The sequence below is a fragment of the Sorex fumeus genome, unplaced genomic scaffold, assembly GCF_029834395.1.
Source record: "Sorex fumeus unplaced genomic scaffold, SorFum_2.1 ptg000063l, whole genome shotgun sequence".
Classification (NCBI taxonomy): domain Eukaryota; kingdom Metazoa; phylum Chordata; class Mammalia; order Eulipotyphla; family Soricidae; genus Sorex; species Sorex fumeus.
In genome coordinates this window covers 7,340,682-7,363,261 of record NW_026606120.1, presented here as the reverse complement: position 1 = coordinate 7,363,261, position 22,580 = coordinate 7,340,682, and the positions used below count along the sequence as shown (strand labels likewise).

At 48.1% G+C, this 22,580-nt stretch overlaps 1 protein-coding gene across 3 annotated transcripts; it reads left to right on the top strand.

Annotated features, from left to right (window-relative positions):
• The first annotated feature begins 895 nt into the window (after nt 1–895).
• On the top strand, nt 896–22,289 carry SPG21 (SPG21 abhydrolase domain containing, maspardin). Of its 3 annotated transcripts, none has more exons than XM_056127480.1 (9): nt 896–1,002; nt 5,388–5,474; nt 8,575–8,736; nt 14,183–14,263; nt 16,480–16,625; nt 18,997–19,105; nt 19,671–19,778; nt 20,467–20,607; nt 21,699–22,289. In XM_056127480.1, the coding sequence occupies exons 2-9, from the start codon at nt 5,412–5,414 to the stop codon at nt 21,810–21,812; spliced, it is 924 nt and encodes a 307-aa protein (XP_055983455.1). In that variant the 5' UTR covers nt 896–1,002; nt 5,388–5,411; the 3' UTR covers nt 21,813–22,289. The 3 variants fall into 3 exon arrangements, with proteins under 3 accessions (XP_055983455.1, XP_055983456.1, XP_055983457.1); XM_056127481.1 differs by lacking the exon at nt 896–1,002 and adding an exon at nt 1,102–1,120; XM_056127482.1 differs by lacking the exon at nt 896–1,002 and adding an exon at nt 2,691–2,709.
• The last annotated feature ends 291 nt before the right edge of the window (nt 22,290–22,580 follow it).

The window sequence follows — 22,580 nt, the reverse complement described above, 5'->3', positions numbered from 1 at the left end:
ACCCCTTTAGCGAAAGCGAGGAAGGAAACCGTGGGAGCAGCTTCCGGAAAAGTCAGCACAAATTTTGAAACGGGAAGAGCAGAGGGGGTCAGGCAGCAAGGCAGAGGGCAACCGGGGGGCGTTGGGGATTCAGCAGAGAGTTAAAATCTTGCCAGAGCATCGAAAGCAGGGAGGGGAGGATGTTTGCCTTGTGTGCAGCAGACCTGGGTTCTATCCCCAGCGTCGCCCCCCCTCCACTCCCAGCACTGCCAGGAGTGATTCCTGAGTGCAGAGCCAGGAGTAATTACCCCTGAGCATCTCGGAGTGTGGCCAAAGAAACTTCAAAACAAAAACATTTTGCCAGAAAACAGTGGAGCCACGCTCATCGGAAACCTGGTACTCGGGGCTGGAGGGACAGCACAGCGGGTAGGGCGTTTGCCTTGCACGCGGCTGACCCAGGTTCGATTCCCAGTAACCCATAGGGTCCCCCAATCACCGCCAGGAGTAATTCCTGAGTGCAGAACCAGGAGTAACCCCTGAGCATCCCCGGGTGTGACCCAAAAGAGCAAAAAAAGCAAGCAAGCAAGCAAGCTGACACTCAAAGGGTGCAGAGGCAGGCGCCCCCTCCGTGCACTCCCATCGCTCGCCCTCGCCAGACAGGTGGCCCCGAGCTGATTCTGGGGCGACTCGGGCCGCCAGGCTGCAGACGCCAGGCGGGAGGCTGCCCGGGCGCAGGTCCCTCCAGCCGCCCGCACGCCGCCCCGTCGCCTTGGCGACCGCCCGAGCCCCGCAGCCCCGCCCCTTCCTCGGGGCGTGGCCACGCCTCCGGGAACCCGGAAGCGCGAGGCGGGCCGACCGAGAGCTGCGGCCCCGGTGTCGGCCGCGCGCCCGCGCCTGCCGCGCCCCGCTCCCGAGCGTCCCCGCCGCCCCGCGCCCGCCCCGGTCGCCGCCGGCCCGCCCGCCCGCCCGCCGCCCCTCGCGCGGCCGAGTTCGAGACCGGAGCTTCCTCGGGAGGGGCGGAAGGTAGAGGACGCGGGGTCGGCCGCGGCAGGGGCGGGGCTGTGCGGGGCTGTGCGGGGCGACCGTGCGTGTGGACCCGAGCGGCCGGGCCATGTGACCGTGCACGTGACCGCGTGTCCCCGTGAGCGTGTGTCTCCCGAGTGGGGTCGAGTGTGAGTTCAAGGGGACCTGCTCGTGGTCACGCGTGGGACGGGCGCCGGGGGCGGGGGGAGACGGGGGGGGGGCCTGGACAGCAGCCACCCGGGAACGTGCGTGTCGTGGGCTTGGAAGGACTCCCGAGCCTGCACGCCACAGATGTCACTGTCATTGCCGAGTGTGAGACTTGAGTAAGGGGGGACCCTAGCGTCTCCCCGGGGCTCGTAAGTTGCGAGGTGGTGCGGCTGATTTGTCTCGGTCCACAGTGCTCCAGCTCCTGTCGGGACAATGCTTCTACAGACCCACGAGCCGCTTCAAGTTCCCCCCAAACTTTTTTTTCTATATTATTTTGTTTTACATCTTTGATTTGGGAGGCCACATCCAGCGGTGCCCACGGCTTCCTCCTGACTCTTCACTCAGGGGTCACCCCTGGCAGGCTCAGGGGACCAGATGGGATGTCCGAGATCGAACCACACAATGTGCAAGACAAACGCCCTCCCCACTGTACTATCGATTCAGCGCAAAAGCTTTTATTCCACATCAGCCCCCAGACGAGCTGTCACGGTGGAACGTGCCCGTGGGTGGTTATTCCTCCTAGGAGGTTTAAAGTCAATTCCAGAACAAAAGAGGGACACATCTCTCCCCGAAGGGATCTATAAAAAGGATAAGGATGGGGGCCCCGTGAGATGGTACAGGGGTTAGGCACTTGCCTCGCCTGTCCCTGACCAGGGTTCAATCCCTGACTCCATATACGGGCCTCCCTGAGCACTGCCAGGTGTTCGGAGCCGAAAGTCAAAACAAAAACTACATTCTCGTTTGGCGACATACAATGACTTGCATTACAAAGCCAGTTGCTTCACTTCGAGGCTCTCCGATTCTAATATTTTGTCATCCCTAGTATTAATATCAAAGACTGTCCACATGGAGGTCAGCTACAGATAATCGAGCTAGATCAAGAGAAGCCTCTGACCAGTGAGGCTGGTTTTACGATTTAAACATTTGTGAAGCGCTTGAAGGACTGGAGAGCAGGTTTTGCATGTGGGAACTCTAGGTTTGCTTCTGAGCACTGTAGGGAGTCACCCCAGATCACCCAGCTCAGGATGATATACAAACCAGCTTTAGTAGATGCTTTTGTCTTTGTGAGGAACTGAGTGGGGAGAGAGAAATCGATGTTGAGCTCATGGTCCATCTTCCTTCTTTCTTATTACTGACCAGTTGGGTCACAATCGCTGTGAACCTTTGCCATCCATTGAAAGTTTCTCTTGTGATCTGGAGGAGTCTAAGTTGCCTTTGGGAACTGAGAAAGGGCTGGGAAAACAAACTTCCCTTTCATAGGGTGCCCAGCTGCTTCTTCCGTGCAGCAGTGAACCTTTTTTCCACATAGCAGTCAGTTGGTCAGCTGCAGCATTTGCTCCAGACCTCACCTTTCATGTACTGCCAGAGCAGCACAAGTGTCAAGCCACTTGTCTCTGCAAAGAATTCCTGCGCTCGGTGGAATGTCTCCATCCAACTAGATTTGTTATAAAATGTTGCACTGCTGGGCTGAGGTAGTTGTAGATCTTACGGAGGACTCTGGTAAGGAACTTCTTTCGACTTCCTGTTTGGGAAAAAGTGGATGGGCCTGAGAGTGTGTGAAGTGGATTTGGGTGGCAGTGTTGGTTTGTATGGTTTATACTTCGCAAATGATTCCAAAGCGGTGACTTTATCACAAGATTGCAAAATCCAGCAACAACTTCCTGGCTTTACTTCATTAGGGTGTTTTATATACCTATTGAAATGTTACTTGCTAAAACTAGTTCATGCTATTTCCTCGTGTAGAAAAATTTCCTGTGAAAATGCAAACCTAGAAAATGAGTCCAATAGAAAGTATTTCAGTTATATGGGAATAATTTAAGTCTGTTCAGGTAAAAAAAAAAAAATTCCAGGAGGAGCTATTTGTGCTCGTTGCTTTCAATGAAAAATAACTAATTTAGAAAAAAGTACTTGTAAGGTTTAAAATGACTTTTTATTAAACTTGTTAATATTTAAGAGAAAATGGATGTTCAAAGAATTAACTTTATCTCAATATTTATAAGTCATGTCTCTGCACACTGATTTTCAGCTAGACTGAGAGGTATTTTTTTTTTTTTTTGCGTCTGTGTTACTTAAGAGCATTAGGTTTTTAGCAAACATTTCTAATAATACCACTGTGTGGAGCAAGTTTAATTACCATTTCCTTGGAGTTTCGGAAAGTTAGAGGTAACTGGGTGCTGCTGAGTGCTTATGGCCTGTGAGATATATCAGGAAGGCTGAGGAAGAGTGTTCTTTTGTTTCTTTGTTTTTAGGTAGTACTCAGGGTTTACCCTCCCTCTGCGCTCAGGAGTTATTCCTGCTGGTGCTTGGGGGACAGCAAGGGGATGCTGGGGATTGAACCCAGGTCAGCCATGTGCAGGCAAGCGCCCTTCCTGCTGTGCTCTTTCCTCATCCCCAGGAAGAGTGTTTAGTAGGTCGAGTCTAGAATCCCCATGCCTGCAGTCCAGGGGCCGTGCAGCACCAAGCCAGCCCGAGAGGGGTGCCCTGGAGTCTGCCCTGCATCCCAGACCTAATAGGAAGTCCTGAATGGGACTAGAAGCCTCGCACAGAGCAGTCCTGAATCTTTTCAGCTGGGATTAGAAGTTCCTCCTTTAGCAGTAGAATCTGCAACAGAGAACTATCATTTCAGGTTCCTGTTATGACAGAATAAAGGCCTGAGTGAAAGGGGCAGCCATGGTCCATCCCCCCCTGGGTCAGTGGGGCTACTACGCTGGCCTTGAACACAATGATTTGTGTAATCTACACACATGGTACCCGCTGTGTGCCATGCCCGAGTCTAGGTGTGGTGAAACAGTCATAGAGAGGAAAATGAGTCGGAAATGAGCTGTGACTTTTTCCAATTTGATGAAAGCTAGAAATGGCCAATCGCAAAACAGAAACCCACACATTTTTTTTTTTTCCCCTGACGGCACAAGTTTTGTTAGTTGCTAGTACAGTGCCTGCAATATCTTCTGGGGGCATATAGTGAGGACCATGCCTTCACATTCTGTCACACAAGACCACAAGGCTCGGGGACTGAAAAGCAGGGCCAGAGGCCACAGCTGTGATTGATGGACCCAAGTCACCAGTGGTCCAGAGTTGGGCAGCTGCGTGTTGGTCTATAACATTTGGGCAAAACTGTGTTTTAGGGTCCTAATAAGAAGATTGAAAGTGGGAAAGAAACCAAAATTCTGTCAGACAGAATTTAATCTTGATTAGAATAGGTTCTTGAGGGCCTGGAGCGATAGTACAATAGGGAAGACACCTGCCTTGCACTTGGTTGACCTGGGTTCAATCCCAGCACCCCATATTCAACAAAGGTTTCTTAAGAATAGGCTCTTGAAGTGTGATTCAGAGACAGGTGATGGCATTGTGGTTTGGGATCCTGTGAATAGGGCATCATGGAATTCGAAAACATTGTCCTGGGCTGGAGTGATAATACAGCAGGCAGGGCATTTACCTTGCATGCAGCCGACCCGAGTTTGATCACTGGAACCCCATATGGTCCCCTGAACCTTGCCAGAACTGATCCCTGAGTGCAGAACCAGGTCTAAGTCCTGAGCATTTCCAGATGTGGCACAAAAACCAAAAAGGAAAAGAAAAGAAAAGAAAACATTGGCCTGTCTCTGGCCCTCTCTCTGCAGAAGCCATGGACCTTGGGTAAGTCATGTCAGGGTTAGAGATCAGATTTCTCTCCAGGAAGAATTTTGCGGGGGTGGAGTAAATACCTCATAGGCCGTATGTTCCTCTGCAGTGTGAGGATATAGCAAATTGCTTTCTGGAATTTAAATCTGTATACCCACAAGGTAAAATAACCAATTTCCTTGACATTACTCTTTTATAAATATCGCTATAACTAGACCAGACTGTAGCACTGTAGCACTGTCCTCCCATTTTGCATCGATTTGCTTGAGTGGGCACCAGTAACGTCTCCATTGTGAGACTTGTTGTTACTGTTTTTGGCATATTGAATACGCCACGGGAAGCTTACCAGGATTACCAGGCTCTTACAGGGAGCTTAAGTACGGGCAGGATACTCTCATTAGCTTGCCAGGCTCTCCGAGAGGGACGGAGGAATCGAACCCAGGTCAGCCATGTACAAGGCAAACGCCCTACCCTCTGTGCTCTCGCTCCAGACTGTATGTTTAGTTTTGATGTAAACCTGAATTCTTGGCATGAAACATCGCCTGCTTTTATTTCAGGGTTAACCTCCATTTCACCTCATCATGGGAGAGATTAAAGTCTCTCCTGATTATAACTGGTTTAGAAGTACAGTTCCCCTTAAAAAGGTATGTATGACTTTTCCTACACCTCTTCTTTGCAAAATCCAGTACTGTTTTGTGTGTAATCTAGATGTGTCTGCCTTAGTGTGGGCGAGTAAAAGCTACTGCCAGTGTCAGGACTTTGGGGCGCTGAACTTGAAAGTTCACCTCTCCCTGTCACCTGTCACCAGTGTAATGGGCTTTTGAGATGCATTCGAGGTCAAAGTGAGCTTAATGATACTCACTTTACCTTTGCTTTACATTTCTGAGCAAGCAGGAACGTCTGACTTGCTCTCTGTAGATCAGTGGCATGTATGGAGCAATAGCAGCTATGAAGTAAGTGCACAGAGTCTATGCCACAGTGTTTATCTGTGCCCCGGATTAAAGTTTTACCCTGGGTCACATGATTCATTGCTGTAGTCATCTTGGGAACCTGATCTGTCTGGATTGTCTACAGTAATCCTAAATGATTGGGGCTCTTCCAGTTAGCCTAGAGTCTTGGTGTTTATTCAGAAGTATAAATGTGCAGTGGTTTAAGACATTTGCTGTTAGAAACCGGAGAGGTAGTATAGCAGATTCAGTCCCTGGAATCCCATATGGTTCCCAGAACTCCACCAGGAGTGATCTCTGTGTGTTGAATTTGGAGTAAGCCCTGAGAAACACCAGTTGGGGCCACCTGCCCTCTGGAAAAAGAATAAAATTAACTTGAAAATTAATCTGGCTGCTTACCAAAAATCGCCCCGCTTTATTTCATGCTACCCAGGAAGCTGTAGCCCTGTGCTGGTTCCTGGGACCCCGTGCCTGCCCACCCTGCCAACCTAGACCATGTGAGATTCCCTGACGCATTTGCCCGTGTGGCATGTGGGGAGTGAGCAAACCTCAACACCTCCATTTATGTACAGATTCTGAGAGGCGATTAAGGGGAGCAGTTTCATCCATGTCTGTGGTCCCATTAGCCTGAGCTACCTAGTCATCGTAGGTTTGCCGAAGTTTGCTGGATCTTAATTGCTTGGGGGTTTTTTGGTTTTTTGTTTTGTTTTGTTTTGTTTGCAGTGAGGGGTACACCCATTGGTGCTCAGGGGCTATTCTGAACTCTGTGTTTATGGGACCTCCTGGAGGTGCTTAGCTATAGGAAGCACCCCGATAAAATTTTCCCCCACCCCTTTCCTTTTCTCTTTTGGTCCTCACTCAGCAGTGCTCAGAGGACCACATGGTATAGGAATCAAACCCGGGCTTCTAGTTCACAAAGCATGAACTCCAGCTCATTGGGCTATCTCTCTGGCCCAGTGTTGGGTTTTAAATTATCAGATATTTAGTGTGTCTCCTAAAGAAACTCTGACAAAATTGTCACTGTGGAAGTGGGACTAGAGAGATTGCATAGCATTTAGGGGTTCTTGCCTTGCACGCTGCTGGCATGGGTCCAGTGCCCAGCAGCACATGTGGTCTCCTGAGTCCCACCAGGAGTAAGCCCTGAGCACTGCTAGGCGTGGCCAGAAACAAACCAAAAAATGGAAATGGTAAGCAAGTTTTAACTATTTAGAAAATACTATTTTGATTACTCTGGGATTTTATAAGATTAGTGTATACTGTATGAACTGTGAAAGGTCATTATGAAATTTGGGGGGAGGGTGTCATATTCATAACCAAAAAGAAACAGGAAATACAAAACTGTGAGTAGCAAAATACAAAGGGCAATACAGGAGCATGCATAGCCTGGGGAAGTCGAGAGGAAATTGGTAGTCCCTGCACCACATCTGTTCTAGGATCCCAGTGACATCTGTGCCCTGGTGCCTCCCTCAGTGACACCAGCAGGTACTCTCAGAAAATAGCACCTGCAGGCCCTGAACTTTTTAATGTACACGTAAGACAAGTACTGATTTGCATCGGCCAAAGGCCACACAGGGGCCCGGGAGATAGTATAGCTGGTAGCATATTTGCCTTGCACATAATCTTACACATTGACCCAGGTTCTAATCCCCCTCACTCAGCAGTGCTCAGAGGACCATGTGGTATAGGAATCGAACCCGGGCTTCTAGTTCACAATGTACATATGAAGCCCTGAGCACACTTAACAAATGAATTAAATAAGCTCAAGCGGTTAATGTACTTTTCCTGATATCACCACAAGTCCACAGAAACTACAATGCAACCATCATAGAGTGAGATACGACAAACTAACACCGAACTCCCAAGAGCTGACTCCACACTGAGCCTAGGCTGCAGGGCAGCTGATGAATGCTCATCTCCTCCCCCTCCTTCCATGACCCAACAAAGCCCATGTTCTCCCATGCAGTCCCCCACCCCTGACTGAGCAGTTTGGGACAGTGCATCTCTCTGCCTCTGGCCTCAGTCTTGCCATTGGTCTTTGTCAGGTTTTGAAGCATCACCCGAGTGGTACTGTCTACTCAGTGTCTGCTGAGAGCTTCAAGTCCTGACTTCCTCCTTCTTCCATTCTGATCCTATTGTCTCAGCCAGCCTGTACACACACACACACACACACACACACACACACACACCAGCATACATACACATACACCAGCATACATACACACACATGCACACATATACAAGTTCATATATACACACACACACAGGTAACATATACATACATTCATGCATAGGGTATGTATACCCAGGGTGCACATACCCAGGGTGCACACATGTGCAAATGCATACACATACACTGATCCACGTATCCAGATACAGATAAATGCATATTACAGATACACAAGTGCATGAGTATACATGTAGATACTGTACACAGACATTCACATACACTCATACAGATGTGAACATACATATGCATACACATAGATACATGCACACACACATGCGTGGAAGAAGGAAGGTCCCAGAGAGAGACCAAATCTGGCTATGGGCAAACAAGACCAACTTCATCTATTGATGAATGGGGAGGAAACATTTCAACTAATAACAAGGCATTCTTTGGTAGAAAGTGGCTCTGTGGAACGTTTTCTCCGCACTGAAGAAAGACTCATCGTACACACTGGTCTGTGTTGACCGCAGAAGGCAGTTTGGTGAGAATTGTCAGCGGAATCACGGTGTAAAGCAGTGTGTTGTGAAGCCAGATCTATATGCTGTTTCTTCCCCTAAACCTTTACCCCAGATTATTGTGGATGACGACGACAGTAAGATATGGTCACTCTACGACGCAGGCCCCAGAAACATCCGGTGCCCGCTCATATTCCTGCCTCCAGTCAGCGGAACCGCAGATGTGTTCTTCCAGCAGATTCTGACTTTGACTGGATGGGGTTACCGGGTCATTGCTGTAAGTACGGCCAAGTCAGCGGCCATGCCCAGGCCCACAGCTTTTGTTTCTATGCTTTTGCTTCTGAACGACTGTGCTGGAGCATAGAAACTTCTAGCCTTTCACTGAGGTTAGAAGTTTCCCTTTAAAAAATGTGAATTGAGAGGCTGGAGAGATAGTACAGAGGCAAGTACACATGCCCTGTATGCAGCCAGCCTGGGTTTGATCCCCGTGTGGTCCCCCATGCTCTCCAGGAGTGATTCCTGAGTACCACTGGGTATGGCCCCCAAACAAAAATGTGAAATGGGGGATGGGAGATAGTGGAACACCTAGAAGTCAAGCCGCACCTGCTCCCTGACTCAGGTCTGATTCCTGGTACCATTTGGTCTTGTAGGTACTGCCAGGTGGGGCCCAGGTTTGCCCAATACTTGCAGGCCTTTGCAGCTTCTCATCCATGAGCTATTCTGCTGAATCAATGAGCTGGTTGGCCAGAAATTGTCATGGGGTCTCCAGACCTCCTGAGCTTGGGTGCTCCCTCCCCCAGAAATGCAAATGTGAATGGAAGCCTTTGGAGGAAGGTGGTGTGTGAGCATGGCACAGTGCCCGAGTGTGCCTCTGCATTTATCATGCTTCTCTCCCGGGACTCAGCTCAGGTCCAAAGCAAAGGCAGGAAGCTTCGTCTCTGTGTGCAGCTGCAAGGCCACACCTGTCAGCAGCAGGGGGAGAGCGCTCAGCCACCTCGTTTCTGCAGCCCTGCTTCTGAGGCACTGAGGGGGCGTTCCCAGCACACAGAGGGGCCCACTCAGGTCCAAGGAACTAAGCTGCCTCCTGTGGAAAACCCTTACGGTGGAGGTAAAGGCGAGCCCTAAGACCCTTAATGCTTGGGAAAACCCCCTTACAGTACAGGTGAGGGCAAGCTCCGAGGTCCTTTGTGTTTGGTCAAGGAGGGTTTTTTTGGTTTTGTTTTTGTTTTTTTCTTTTCGTTTCTGATTTTTACTTTATCACTGAGTTTCTCAAAATTCAGTGTGGCGTGGTCTTTCTCGCTTCTCCCGCAGAAGGAAGGTGTCACTAGGGAAGGCACCATGCTTGTGAGTGACTTTCTGGCCTTGGTCTCCTAATGTCCCTAGAAATTTGGTGTCTTTGGCCTTGGAGCTGGCAGCTGTTTTAGGGGCATAGAATATGGACATGGAAATGCTACTCTCCATCAGAGTACTCCTCTTATTGCTGATTTTATTTCCTGCCTCAAGGACAAATCTCCAAAAAAAAAAAAAGGACAAATCTCTTACCAGCAAGTAGGGCCCACATAAGCCAAATTCAGTTCCTCTTCCTCCTGCCCTCTTTCTTGGGAACTCATTGCCGACACTTCCTGTTGCCTCCTCCACCTTTTTCTTCGTGGAATTCCTCAGAAGATGAGGCTGGAGAGTTTGCATAGCGGATAAAGCCCTTGCCATGCAATCATCAGACCCTGGCTTGATCCTTGGCACCCCACCCATATGGCTCCCCGAGCACTGCCAGGAATATTTTCTGAGCATAGAGCCAGGAGTACACCTGAGCATCTCCAGGTGTGGCCCAAAAACAAACTAACAAAAAAACAAAACAAAACAAAATTCCTCAGAGGGCTCATTGAGCCTCTGTTCTAGGTTTCCAGGAACCTCTGCTCACTCACAGAGGCCAGAAGAGCAGATGGGAGCAGACCTCAGCCCAGACCTCACCCCGCCTTGAGAATGGCATTGTCTCTCCAGGGCCACTAATGATCAGCCCAGGAGGGAAAGAGGCTCCAGGACAGAGTGCTCACATGTCTGTGGAATGATCCCCGCCACACTACACAGACTCTCCTGAGCACCACGGCCACGTGTCTCCAAGTGCCAGACCGAAATATGCCACCCCGTGGTCAGGGCCACCAAGTGTACTAGCTTCACAACTAGGTGTGGACCTCCTGGTCATTGCAGCAGTGACAGAAACAAAGGGGGTGGGAGTTTGACCACCAGGTACCTCAACCCGTGGAGAAGTTTCAAGCTTGTTAGGTATTTACTGATAATCTAGCAGTGAAGAGGCACAATTCTTTTCCCAGTTAAGTTTGATTCTAGACTCACATGCAGTTGTGAGGAAGGACTTCAAGAGACATGGCTTTGACACACTTAGCACAGCTCCTCCCCATGGCAACATTTTGCAAAACTTCAGTGACAAAAGACAGCCACAACCCACATGTTTCTGTAGTTCCCTGTTTGACTTGGAGTCAGTTCTGTGTATTGAGTCGCATCTAATTTTATCACCTCTCTAGAACATACTTTTGGGGGGGGGGGGTGGAGGAGGCATACCTGACTGTGACTGCCCATACTCAGTGAGACCCTGTGCTTCTTGCTCAGCCATCACTCCTGGCAGTGTTCAAGGGACCCTATGTGGTACTGGGCATTGAATGAAGTCAGTGGCATGCAGTACAGTCTCCCTCCCCACTGTACCGTTTCTTTGAAAGCTTCTTAGAACATAAACTGTGGGTCTCAGCCCTGTCATGTAACTGGATATGGGGGTCATAACAAATTTACTTTAAAATAAATTTGAATTGTTACAGGATGTTTGATTTGTATGCTTATTTCATATACCTGCAGACCCAGGATTGCATAAAAATTTCTCTGGTGAAAATAGTCTTGAATGGAAGATGTTTCAGGAAGGGGGGACTTGAAGGAGGGTTGTTTTTATGTTTTGGCACCTAACCCAGAGGTGCTCTGGGGTATCCATGCTGTGCTGGGTATGGAACCTGGGCTTCCTACGAGCAAAGCCTGCGCTTGAGCGCCTTGAACTCTTTCTAAGACCTGGCACAGTATTTTTAAATTAAAGGCTTCCTAGGGCTGGAGTGATAGTACAGCAGGTAGGGTGCTTGCCTTGCATGCAACTGACCTGAGTTTGATTCCCAGAATCCCATATGATCCCCTGAGTACTGCCAGGAGTAATTCCTGAGTGCAGAGCCAGGAGTAAGCTCTGAGCATGGCCGGGTGTGACCCCCAAAACAAAATTAAAAAAAAAATAAAGCTAAAGACTTTATAAAGTCCACCTCCTATCTGTTAGCTGACACAGATTCTCAGATTTCCTGTTTAGGAGAGCCTGTCTCCACCCTGTCTCAGAATTATGAAATGGAATCTACAAATGGAACTTTAAGATTCAAAGTGACATATTAGGGGCCAGGATAGTGGTTCAGGGGGTTTGGAGGGATTTTTGCATACTGGTGCCTGGAAGTCAGCGCCTGACATTGCCGAGCTGAGACTTCCCCAAATCAGTAGGATTACAACAGACTTGAAAGTCCCCTCTACATTTCAGAATCCAGTCCGATGACTGTAACAGCAGGATGAATCTAAGTGCTTCAGATAAACCTGTTGGTAGCTGTGTTGTCTTAAGAGTGGGCCCACCCCAGGGTGCTCTCCCCGCCAGCCCCGGCACCCGGCACAGTGCTCAGAGGTGAGGGGCTTCCCTCACTCAGCCGTGCTGGGGGGCTGTGCAGTGCCAGAGGTTGAACTCAGGCCTCCTGCATGCAGGGCGTGTATCCCAGCCTTCCAAGCCATCTTCCCAGCCTCAGAGGGGGGATACTTTGGTGACAAGCCTGAGTCCCCAGAGACAAATGAGTGGCCCATGATTATTTCTTCTCATCTTAGTTAACACCGATGTCCAGACTGTTGTAGATTAAGCATCCCACCTTTGGGATCACAAATACAGACAGGAAATCAGACAGAGGGGCCAGAAAGATAACATAGAGGTTAGTGTGTGTGCCTTGCGTGCCACTGACCCAGCGGTTGCTCCCCGGCCCCACATGGTCCCAAGCATTACTGGGTGCAGCCCTAGGGGCCCTCAGAACTGTCCAAAGTCTGGGTTATCCCCAGCACTGCAGGGGCCAAGCAACACCATCTCCTCAGCCCCAAGTGTTGAACCACTGTTCAAATCACCCGGAAGGGTCCCCAGGCATCTCGGGCATTCTTGGAAAGGTGAAAAAAAAAAATCAAAATGACCCAGTCACAATTTTATTGAATACCTCCTTTAAAAATGGTAGTAAAGGGAGGATCTTGGGGCCGGAGAGACTGTGCAGTGGGTAAAGAGTTTGTCTTGCATGTGATCTACCCTGATTCAATCTCCAGCACCCTATATGGTCCCCTGAGCACTGCCAGGAGTAATTCCTGATTGCAGAGCCAGGAGTAATCCCTGAGCACTGTCAGATGTGACCCAAAAATAAGAGAGTTGGAGGGAGGGAAGAAGAGGATCTCTCCTTAGAATGAATTGTGGGGGGAGGCTAATTTGAACGGTACCCAATGGCACTCAGAGCTTACTCCTGGCCCAGAGATAGCTCCCAGGTAGTGCTTAGTGGGAGACCCTGTGCAGTCCTGGGTGCCAGATGGGGATTCAACTGCATGCAAGGAGAGCATTTCCCTCATGCACTATCTCTCCAGCCCCTCCTTAGAAAAGATTTTATTTCTAGTTCTCTTAAGCCATTAACTCTGGGTGGAATTGGATGTATTTTTTTTTTAATTTTAAAATTTTATTTTATTAGGTTGTTCACTTTAATTGATTACATTCAATATTTCAACACCTATCCCACCACCATTACACCTTCCCACCACCATTATTTTGATTTTTCCCACCATCACTCAAGCCTGCCTGCTACAGGTAGATGCTAGATAAATTATTTTCTATTGCTTGTTATGGATATCATGAGGTGTCACGCAGCCGCGAAAGCGGCCATGTGCTCCTAGAATTCTAAGGTTGTAAATGGTTGAGGTCTGGAGATATCTCTGCAGCAAGCTAATCTGTTCCGAGGTTCATTTGTGAGTCTCGGGATCAAGACCGTTGATGTGCTTAAGTGGAACCCAGAGGTAGTTTGTGGGTATGACAGCCAGGACCCCGAAGGGGTAGGGATACAGGGAGGGACATGTGGCCATGTGGCCTGGAGTCTTCAGTCCCTGTCCCGCGTACCTGGACTTTTCTTTTGGAAGTTTGTGACTGCCAGGGGTTAATTTGGAGTAGGCGGAGAGAGGACACCTGCTCCATATGAGATTCCCCAGTGAAATTGGCCCCACATAGGGTCTGGAGAAATCTCCAGCAAGCTGCTGTCTTCTGGGATTCATTCCTGAGTCCTGGAATTGAATTTAAGGGAAACTTGTTTTCTTAGTTAGGTTCTGCTCTGTTCATCCTTGATCTCAAATTGTCTTAACTATTTTGAAGGGGAAATGGGGTGAATTAAAAATTAAATTGTTCCTATAACACTACTGGAGTGTGCCTTTTAATTCTTTTTCAGTTGGTCTGTTATGCAGAATGTGGATTTATGAAGTTAGGAGACAATCAAGAGTTTATTTTTACATTTTTTTTTTATCAAAAGCAGAGCTTGAGCAATTGAGAACTACTATTATGTGAATCATAAATATTTCTGATATGTGAGTTACAATTTACCTTTAAATTTTTTTAATGAATTCTAAAATTGAAATTTCAGTTGCAGTATCCAGTTTATTGGGACCATCTTGAATTCTGTGATGGATTCAGAAAACTTTTAGACCATTTACAATTGGATAAAGTGAGTACCCTGAAACTAATTTCTTGCATTTCTTCCCCCACCTTTCTCTGTCTCTCTGTCCCTCTGTCTTTCTCTTTCTCTCTCTTTCTCTCGCCCTTCCCTCCCCCCCCTTTCTTCCCTTCCCCCGCCCCATCAGGTGTCAAACCCAGGGCTGCTCATGCAAGGCAAGCACTCTGCCTCTGAGCTACATTTTCAGCTTATATTTATTTATTTGTTTGGCCACATCCAGTGGTTCTTAGTGGCTATTTCTGCTATTTCTGCTCTGTGCTCAGGAGTGTCCCCTGGTGGTACTCAGGGGGACCGTATGTGGAACCAGGGATTGGAAGTGGGGTTGACAGGATACGAGGCAAGTGCCTTAGTCCCTGTCCTCTCTGGCCACCCATTGACTTTGCTGCAAGAGTTACATTAGAAAGCTCTTGTGGCATTTTGCTTTAATAATGTCTTCTGTGAGATACAATCATACCCCTCACAATTTAGCCTTATAGAGTATATAATTTAATGGTTTCTGATATATTCTCAGTAACATACCATCATCACATGGTAGAGTCAACTCTAGAAACTTTTTGAAGACCAGAACAGTAGTACAGTGGGTAGGGCGCTTGTCTTGCGTGTATCTGACCCACATTTGGTCCCCACCACCCCGTATGTTTCCACAAACACCACTAGGAGTGATCTCTGAGCTCAGAGCCAAGAGTAAGCCCTGAGCACCACTGGGTGTGGTCCAAAAACCAAATAATAATAAAATTAATTTTTAAAAAAATTTTTATGTAGGAGTACTGCTATTTATTCAGCCACTGATTAGGCTGATTGAATTTTGCATGAATGCCACAAAATTAATTTTTTCAAGAAACTTTTCTGAGGGTGTGTTGCCAGGGGTTGAACCCAGATAAGTGGCATTTGCCTCACCCAGGCCAGGCAAGTCCTCTATTGCTGAGCTACATCCCTGACTAATTTTAGAACATTTTTCTAAATGAACTCCCAGAAAAAACTATCTTAGGAGTTTTTCCTCCCAATGTCTCTCTTCCCCTCACCCAGGTAACCTATCCACTTTCTATTTTATGGAGTAGTCCTCTGGTGACCAGCTTTTGTCATATATTGTTTACAAGCCTCATCTGGGATCAGCACTTCTTTTTCTTCTATTGATAAGCAATAGCCAATTGTATGATCATCTGTCCATCAGTTCTGCATGTCTGAATTGTTTCCACTGTCCGGCTGTTACAAATAATGCTGATAATAAACCTTCTTGTTCAAGTCTTTATGTGATTCACTTCGGTAGATATCTGGGAGTGAAAGTGGTAGATCAGAGTTTCTTAAACAGTGTTTTTTTTTTCCGAATAAAATATGAATCTCATTTAAAATTAATTTTTAATTAAATAGTTTTTAACTTGGCACCGCACCCGGCAGTGCTCAGGGATCACTCCTGGCAGTGCTTGGGGACCATATGTGGTGTTGGGGCTTGAACTTCGGTCAGCAGTGTGCAAGTCAACCGCCCTCCCTGCCGTGCTATCTCTCTCGCCCCTGAGTCATATTTTTTAATGTGGTATAATTTGTGTGCAGTTGTTCTGCTTGACAGGGTAGCTAAGCTGCAGTGAAGTGTGGGTTTTTGACATTTCTAACTGTAGTAGATAAAGTTCAGCTTAGCTAGTCTCTAGTGGTGACATGATACTCAAAAAACAACACTTGTGATAATAAATTTTTTAAATTTTTTTTTAATTTTGGGGGTCACACCAGCAATGCTCAGGGGTTACTCCTGGCTCTGCACTTAGGAATCACGCCTGGTGGTGCTCAGGGGACCATATGGGATGCCAGGGATCAAACCCAGGTTGGCAGCGTGCAAGGCAAATGCCCTACCCACTGTACTATCACTCTGGCCCTAGGCATAATTTCTGAGTGTAGAGCCATGAGTCACCCCTGAGCACCGCCAGGTATAGGCCCCCCCCCATCAAAAAATTAGTATGTAAAATAAAAATATATAACGCGTTGGTTTGTTGTCATGGAAATATCATATTAAATTGTTAACATCATTGTGTTATTACCAAGACAGTTGAACATTTAATTTTATTTCTTGACTGATGTTTTGTGTGTTTAGCCTTGTATTTCCGACTGGACTAAGACAAACGCCCTACCCACTGTACTATCGTCCAGCCCCGTGATGATTAATTATTAAACAAGGAATGATCATTGCTTCAGCACCTCTTACATTTGTTTGCAATTAGGTTCATCTTTTTGGGGCATCTTTGGGAGGCTTTTTGGCCCAGAAATTTGCAGAATATACTCACAAATCTCCCAGAGTCCATTCCCTCATCCTGTGCAACTCTTTCAGCGATACCTCCATCTTCAACCAGACCTGGACCGCGAACAGGTGAGACCAGAGACCTTCAGCCAGTCTTCAGCAGTTTTGCTTCATGGGGTTTGAGAATGTTGATTGGGGGGTTTGCGTGCAGTAGAGATGGGGAGATTCGCTCCGCTGTGTCTTCAGTCCCACCCTGTGAGAAACAGAGGGGCCGGAGTGTTGGCTCAGCAGGTAGAATGCTAGCCTTGCACAAGGCCAACCTGGGTTCCAGCCTTGGCACCCTGATGATCTGATCACCGCCAGGAGCGAGGCAGTCCTGGCTTCTCACAATCAAAACAACATTCAAGACCAGGAAACGTGATCATTGAGCCTTAATACATCATGTGGACTTAAGCTATTTGTAGCTGACGTGTCTGAGAGATTTCTGTGTAAATGCCAAGTCTGCTGAGATAGTACCAGAAACATTTAAAAAGCTGTATCAAGGGCTGAAACAATAGCACAGCGGGTAGGGCATTTGCCTTGCATGTAGCCAGCCTGGATTCTATCCCCAATACCCCAGATGGTCCCCTAAGCACCATCAGGAGTAATTCCTAAATACAGAGCAAGGAGTAAGTGCTGGGCACCACTGGGTATGACCCCCAACATACACACACACACACACACACACACACACACACACACACACGTATATAATGAATAGTGAATTTAAGAACATTGAATTATAAAGATTAATACACAGCAATCTACTGTATTTTAATTTCATTCTTAATTTTTAAAAACTTTTTTTTTAAAGCACTATGATTTACAAAGTTATAGTTGGGTTTTAGACATACAACGTTTCAGCACCAATCTCCCACCAGTATCTTCCCTCACCAGGATTCGGGGCTCCCCACTCACACCCCATGCCCAGCCTGCCACCTGGACAGGCCCATTTTGATGTTTGGTCATTGGAGTTTGGGTCTTGTTTTCAGTGTCACAGCTTGGTTTGGATATCTGCTCTCCCAAACGCCTGGACCCTCAGTCCCTGTGTCTGTCTCAGTCTAGCTCATCTTTCCCTCAGCTGCACTTTTATATGCTACCAACTGTTTAATTAATTGATTTGGGTTTTTTTGCCACACCCAGTGGCTCTTGGGGCTTACTCCTGGCTCTGCTCCAGGGTCAGCATGGGGACTATCTTTCTTGACCCATTGTGTCTGTTTGGTTTTTGGTTTTTTGGTTTTGGTTTTGGGACCACATCGAGCCATGCTCTGGGCTTACTCCTGCACTCTGCCGATGGCCATGTACTCTGCCCTTGAGCTACTTTCTGAATCTGAGAGCGCACACAGGCGGGGCTGGGATTCCTACACTGGGGAACAGACACAAGGGCCACCACTCACAAGGCCAACCTTGGTCTTTAGAAGAGAAGGTTGATGGGATCTGAGCGATAACACTGTGGGGAGGGCATTTGCCTTCCACGAGATTGACCTGCATTCAATATCTGTCATCCCACATGGGCCTCCAAGCACCGCCTTGAGCACTGCCAGGTGTGGCCTCAAAACAGAAAAACTGTTGTTTCCTTTAAAAATAAGAAGGGAAAGTTGGGACGGAGACACAGTACAATGGGGAGGGCACTTGCCCTGCACACAGCTGGCCCAGGTTCAAGCTCCAGCGTCCCATATGGTCCTTTGATCCTGCCAGGAGTAACTCCTGAGTGTAGAGTCAGGAGTAAGCCCTGAGCACTACTGTTTGTGGCCCAAGAAGCCAGAAGAGGAGGAGGAGGAGTTGTTGTGGGCATGAGAACTAGAAAAGTAGAGCCCGAGAGAGCTCAGCAGGTGAGCAGTGCTCAGGGCTTTCTCCTGACTCTGTGCTCAGGGATCACTCCTGGCAGAATTCGGGGGACCATGTGGGATGCCGGAATAAACCTGGGTCAGCCACATGCAAGATAATCCCCCGACCCTGTACTATCTCTCTGGCCCCTATGAGGGCTCATGCTTTGTTTAGTTTTGTTTTGGAGCCGAGCAGTGCCCAGGGGACTGTATGGGATACCAGAGGTTGAACCCGTTGGCCACAGACAAAGCAAGCACCTTACCCTCTGTACTATCTCTGGCCCCGAAGGCTTATTTCTTAAGTGTTTATTTTCCAAAGGAAATTGTTTAACAATTGGAAATAAGTTCTAATTAGGAGGGGGGAAATCTTGGCATTATCAAAATATGAAATATAGTGTAAAATTATTCCTAATGATCAAATAAAAGTTAAATCATGTTCATTCTTAACATTTCGGGAACTTGGAAAAGTGTACAGAAAAATTAGGTACTTCGGAACTAGCTTTCTGAAGGAAGAATGGAGGTCTTTTTATATCAAGATCCCAAGTCCTGAGGTAATAAAACTTCATTGTTGAATGTATGATCTGCCTTTCGTATGTAGTATTGGACATGTAACTGATCAATTCTTTGTTCCACAGCTTCTGGCTCATGCCATCATTTATGCTTAAAAAAATAGTTCTTGGAAACTTTGCATCTGGCCCCGTGGACCCTATGATGGCTAATGCCATTGACTTCATGGTGGACAGGGTGAGTGTGGGTCATGCCTTTGGGCCAGGGATGCGTGTGCTGGGAACATTCCTCTCTGCCCTACTGTGGATGTGTTAGCGGCGCTGGTCAGCGGTATCCCACATTCACTTGAATGTGTCCCGACAGACAAATGGCTGGTACGGGGCTGGCTTCCCCAGATAGCTACCCATCAAAACCAACTGGCAGAGTTTTTAGAGCTCTAAATTTCAAAACCTTGTGCTGGGAACCTGGGTTTTGTGTTTTGGGGGTTGGGGGTGGGGTCAGACCTGGCAGTGCTCAGGACTTCCTCCTGATAGCACTCAGAGCTCACTCCTGGTGGGGTCAGGAAACCATGTGGGATGCTGGGGATCAAACCCAGTTCGGGTGCCTGCAAGGCGAGTGCCCTCTGGAGCCTGTGCACTGGTGTTGTTCTTGCCCTGGGAACCTGTGTTTTTACTGTACTTTCCCTTTTCTACTCTCCCAAGTGAGTCTGAGCTAGCAGGACTGGCATATATAAAATCAGTGGGTTGAATGTCATTGTGCAAACCCAAATCAATTTTGACACTTTTCCTGTCTCCTCCTGCAGTTGGAAAGTTTGGGTCAGAGTGAATTAGCATCAAGACTTACCCTGAACTGTCAGAATTCTTACGTGGAGCCTCATAAAATTCGGGACATCCCTGTAACTATTATGGATGTAAGCTTTCTCTTTCTTTGTTTGCTTGGGTTTTGTGTTGTGTTTAGTTTAGTGTTTTTTGTTTGTTTGTTTGTTTGTTTTATAGAGGGGGGTACTTCCAGATTGGTCTGTCTTGGCCAATTGCACCGTGGGTCCGAGGATGTTATGCTGCTCAGGCCTGCCCTAAGCCAGGGACCAACCTGGCCTGTCCACCTGCAGGGAAAGTGCCTTAGCCCCTAGAGTGTCTCTCCAGCCCTATTTGAACTTTCATTTGTTTATTTGTTTGGGGGCCACAAACAGAAGAAAAGAAAAAGGAAATTATAGATATTTGACAGCAATTATATATATACACACACACACACACACACACACACATATATATATATATATATACATACATACATATACATATGTATCTGGGAGCCAGAGAGAAAGTGCAGGGATTGGGGCTCTTGCCTTCCAAGTGACCAACCCCAGTTTCATCCCTGTCACTACATTTTCCCCTGAGCACTGCCAGGAGTAGCTCAAACCCCCACCTCAGGCCCCAATTTTTTTTAAACCTATAGCTAATGTTGTAGGTTGGCGTTGGAGCTGACCAGTACACAGGGGTTCACTAGAATGGTGGCTTTGGGGGGGACACTTGGCCTACTGTGAAAGGACCCTGGGAGAGTGGCAGGAGGCCTCCCCTTGCCTTGTGTGTTCTCCACAGGTGTTTGACCAGAGCGCGCTGTCCACAGAAGCTAAGGAAGAGATGTACAAGCTGTACCCTAACGCTCGGAGGGCACACCTGAAGACGGGGGGCAACTTCCCATACCTGTGCAGGAGCGCGGAGGTGAACCTGTACGTGCAGGTAAGTTCAAGCTCGGGCCTGCAGACCCTTAAAGGGGGGGCACGGGGGGGAACACCTTCTGGGATTGGAAACAGATTATTGTATAGGTTGTTATGGGAAAATCAGAGAGTAAGAAAGCTGTAGAATTTTCTGTCCAAGTGAAACATTGGCTTGATAAGTGTTTACTGTGATTGTTTCTGGAGCTGGAGTGACAGGACAACAGGCACCACTTGCATAAGGTGAACCCTGGTTCAATCCCTGTCACCCCATATGGTTCCCCAAGCATTGCCAGGATGATCCCTGAGCTCAGAGCTAGGAGGAAGGCCAGAGCACAGCCAGGGGTAACCCCAAAATCCCACCCAAAAATTAAAAAGCAAAAAACACAGTGATCAGTTTTTGAGACTTCAGATTTATTGGAGACACCCCAGAACTGCACAGCGGCAGGTAACCACACCCCAGTAGCTGCGAAGGACCTTGACCCCTATCCTGTTGGTGAGGTCAGTCAGAGCCCATGAATGACTTCTTTAACTAATTCTAATGCATCACACACACACACACACACACACACACACAGTCTTTTTTGTGTTTTGGGGTTTTTTTTTTAACTGGCAGTGCTGTAGGCCAGCCCTTCCTGGGGTATTGCAGTGCCATGACTCAAACCCCAGCCTCCCGCATGCAAAGCAGAGCTTGTGTGCCAGCCTTTCAAGACATACATATTCCCAGCTCCCAGAGACAGCCTCTTTATCCTCTGGGTCATGAATATTGGAAAATGGTGTGAGAAACAATTGCCTTGGCCTTTGGCAAGAAGCCCCAAGAGCTCCCTGTCCCATCCCTTGACCCCGTCATGAGCAGTGGCTGTGGGTCTAAGCACCCTGAATAGAGAAATGGTCCCATGTGAGGGTGTTAAGACAGCCGAGGCCAGGGGGGACCCTCACCCCGAACAGCAGGGGGATGGGTAGATGGCGAGGGACTGGGCAAGTTCTTCTCTCTCCTGGGGCATCTGCAGGGGCACTCGCACAGTGACTTGCCCGTTCTCTAAGTCTTTCTCTGGTGCCTTCACTCCGTGGTTTCCGAGGCATGACATTTGCCCTGGTGGTGCTGCCTTTCTGCAGATACATTTACTACAATTCCACGGAACCAAATACGCAGCCATCGACCCGTCGATGGTAAGCGCAGAGGAACTGGAAGTGCAGAAGGGCAGCCTGGGTGGCCCCGAGGAGCAGTAGCCAAGGATGAGCCTGGCGAGCACCATCGTGATCTCATGCCCTGCGGCCTCAGGGCCCCGGCCTGGCCCCAAAGCAGAAGCTGGCGGAGTCTCGGCGACAGGCGACAGCTCTTCTGAGTCAGGGGACCTGCCTCCTCTCTGTCTTTTTTAGCTTTTGAATCTGAAGAGGTACTGTTGCAGATTCCCGTTTTAAGAATCGCATCAATTTTGCTACCAAAGTCTTCAGCACTCTGTCCGGAAGTGAATGTTGATGTTCCCCTTTTTTCCTGTCATTGTCCTCGTCATTGTCTTCCCATCACTCTCTGTCAGTGCTACACGTTGTGGCCGTGTCCACGTGCTCCTGGCGGTAACCTCAGACTGCCAGGGCCGCCCCCGCTGTCCCATAAATCGGCTTCTTCTCATGTCCTGTCGAGCAAGTGCTCTCCCGGTGAGCTGTTGTTTCCCAACCATTCTGCTCATTTGGAATAAATATTCAATTTCAGCAGCTGGTTTCTGTGATGATTCTGCAGTCCTCCTGGCTGGGCTACAGTAGACACAGGACCGGTTTTCAAAAATTCGGGCCGGGGAAGGTGTTTGTCTTGCATGCAGCCATCCCGGCTTCAATTCTCAGCGATCCCCTAGGGTCCCCTGAGCACCACCAGAAGTCATCCCTGAATGCAGAGCCCTGAGCTTTGCCAGGTGTGGCCCAAAAAAATAATAATTTTTTATTGACGTATAATTGATTTACTGTATTATAGCTTCATCTGCCTTTTGTGTCATTGCGCCACTG

Bases quoted from the DNA above. Each gene is read 5' to 3' on its own strand.
- SPG21 (XM_056127480.1), top strand. From the start codon at position 5,412: ATGGGAGAGATTAAAGTCTCTCCTGATTATAACTGGTTTAGAAGTACA. The intron at 5,475-8,574 runs GTATGTATGACT...CCTTTACCCCAG, and splicing joins GTACAGTTCCCCTTAAAAAG to ATTATTGTGGATGACGACGA. The intron at 16,626-18,996 runs GTGAGACCAGAG...TTTGTTCCACAG, and splicing joins CAGACCTGGACCGCGAACAG to CTTCTGGCTCATGCCATCAT.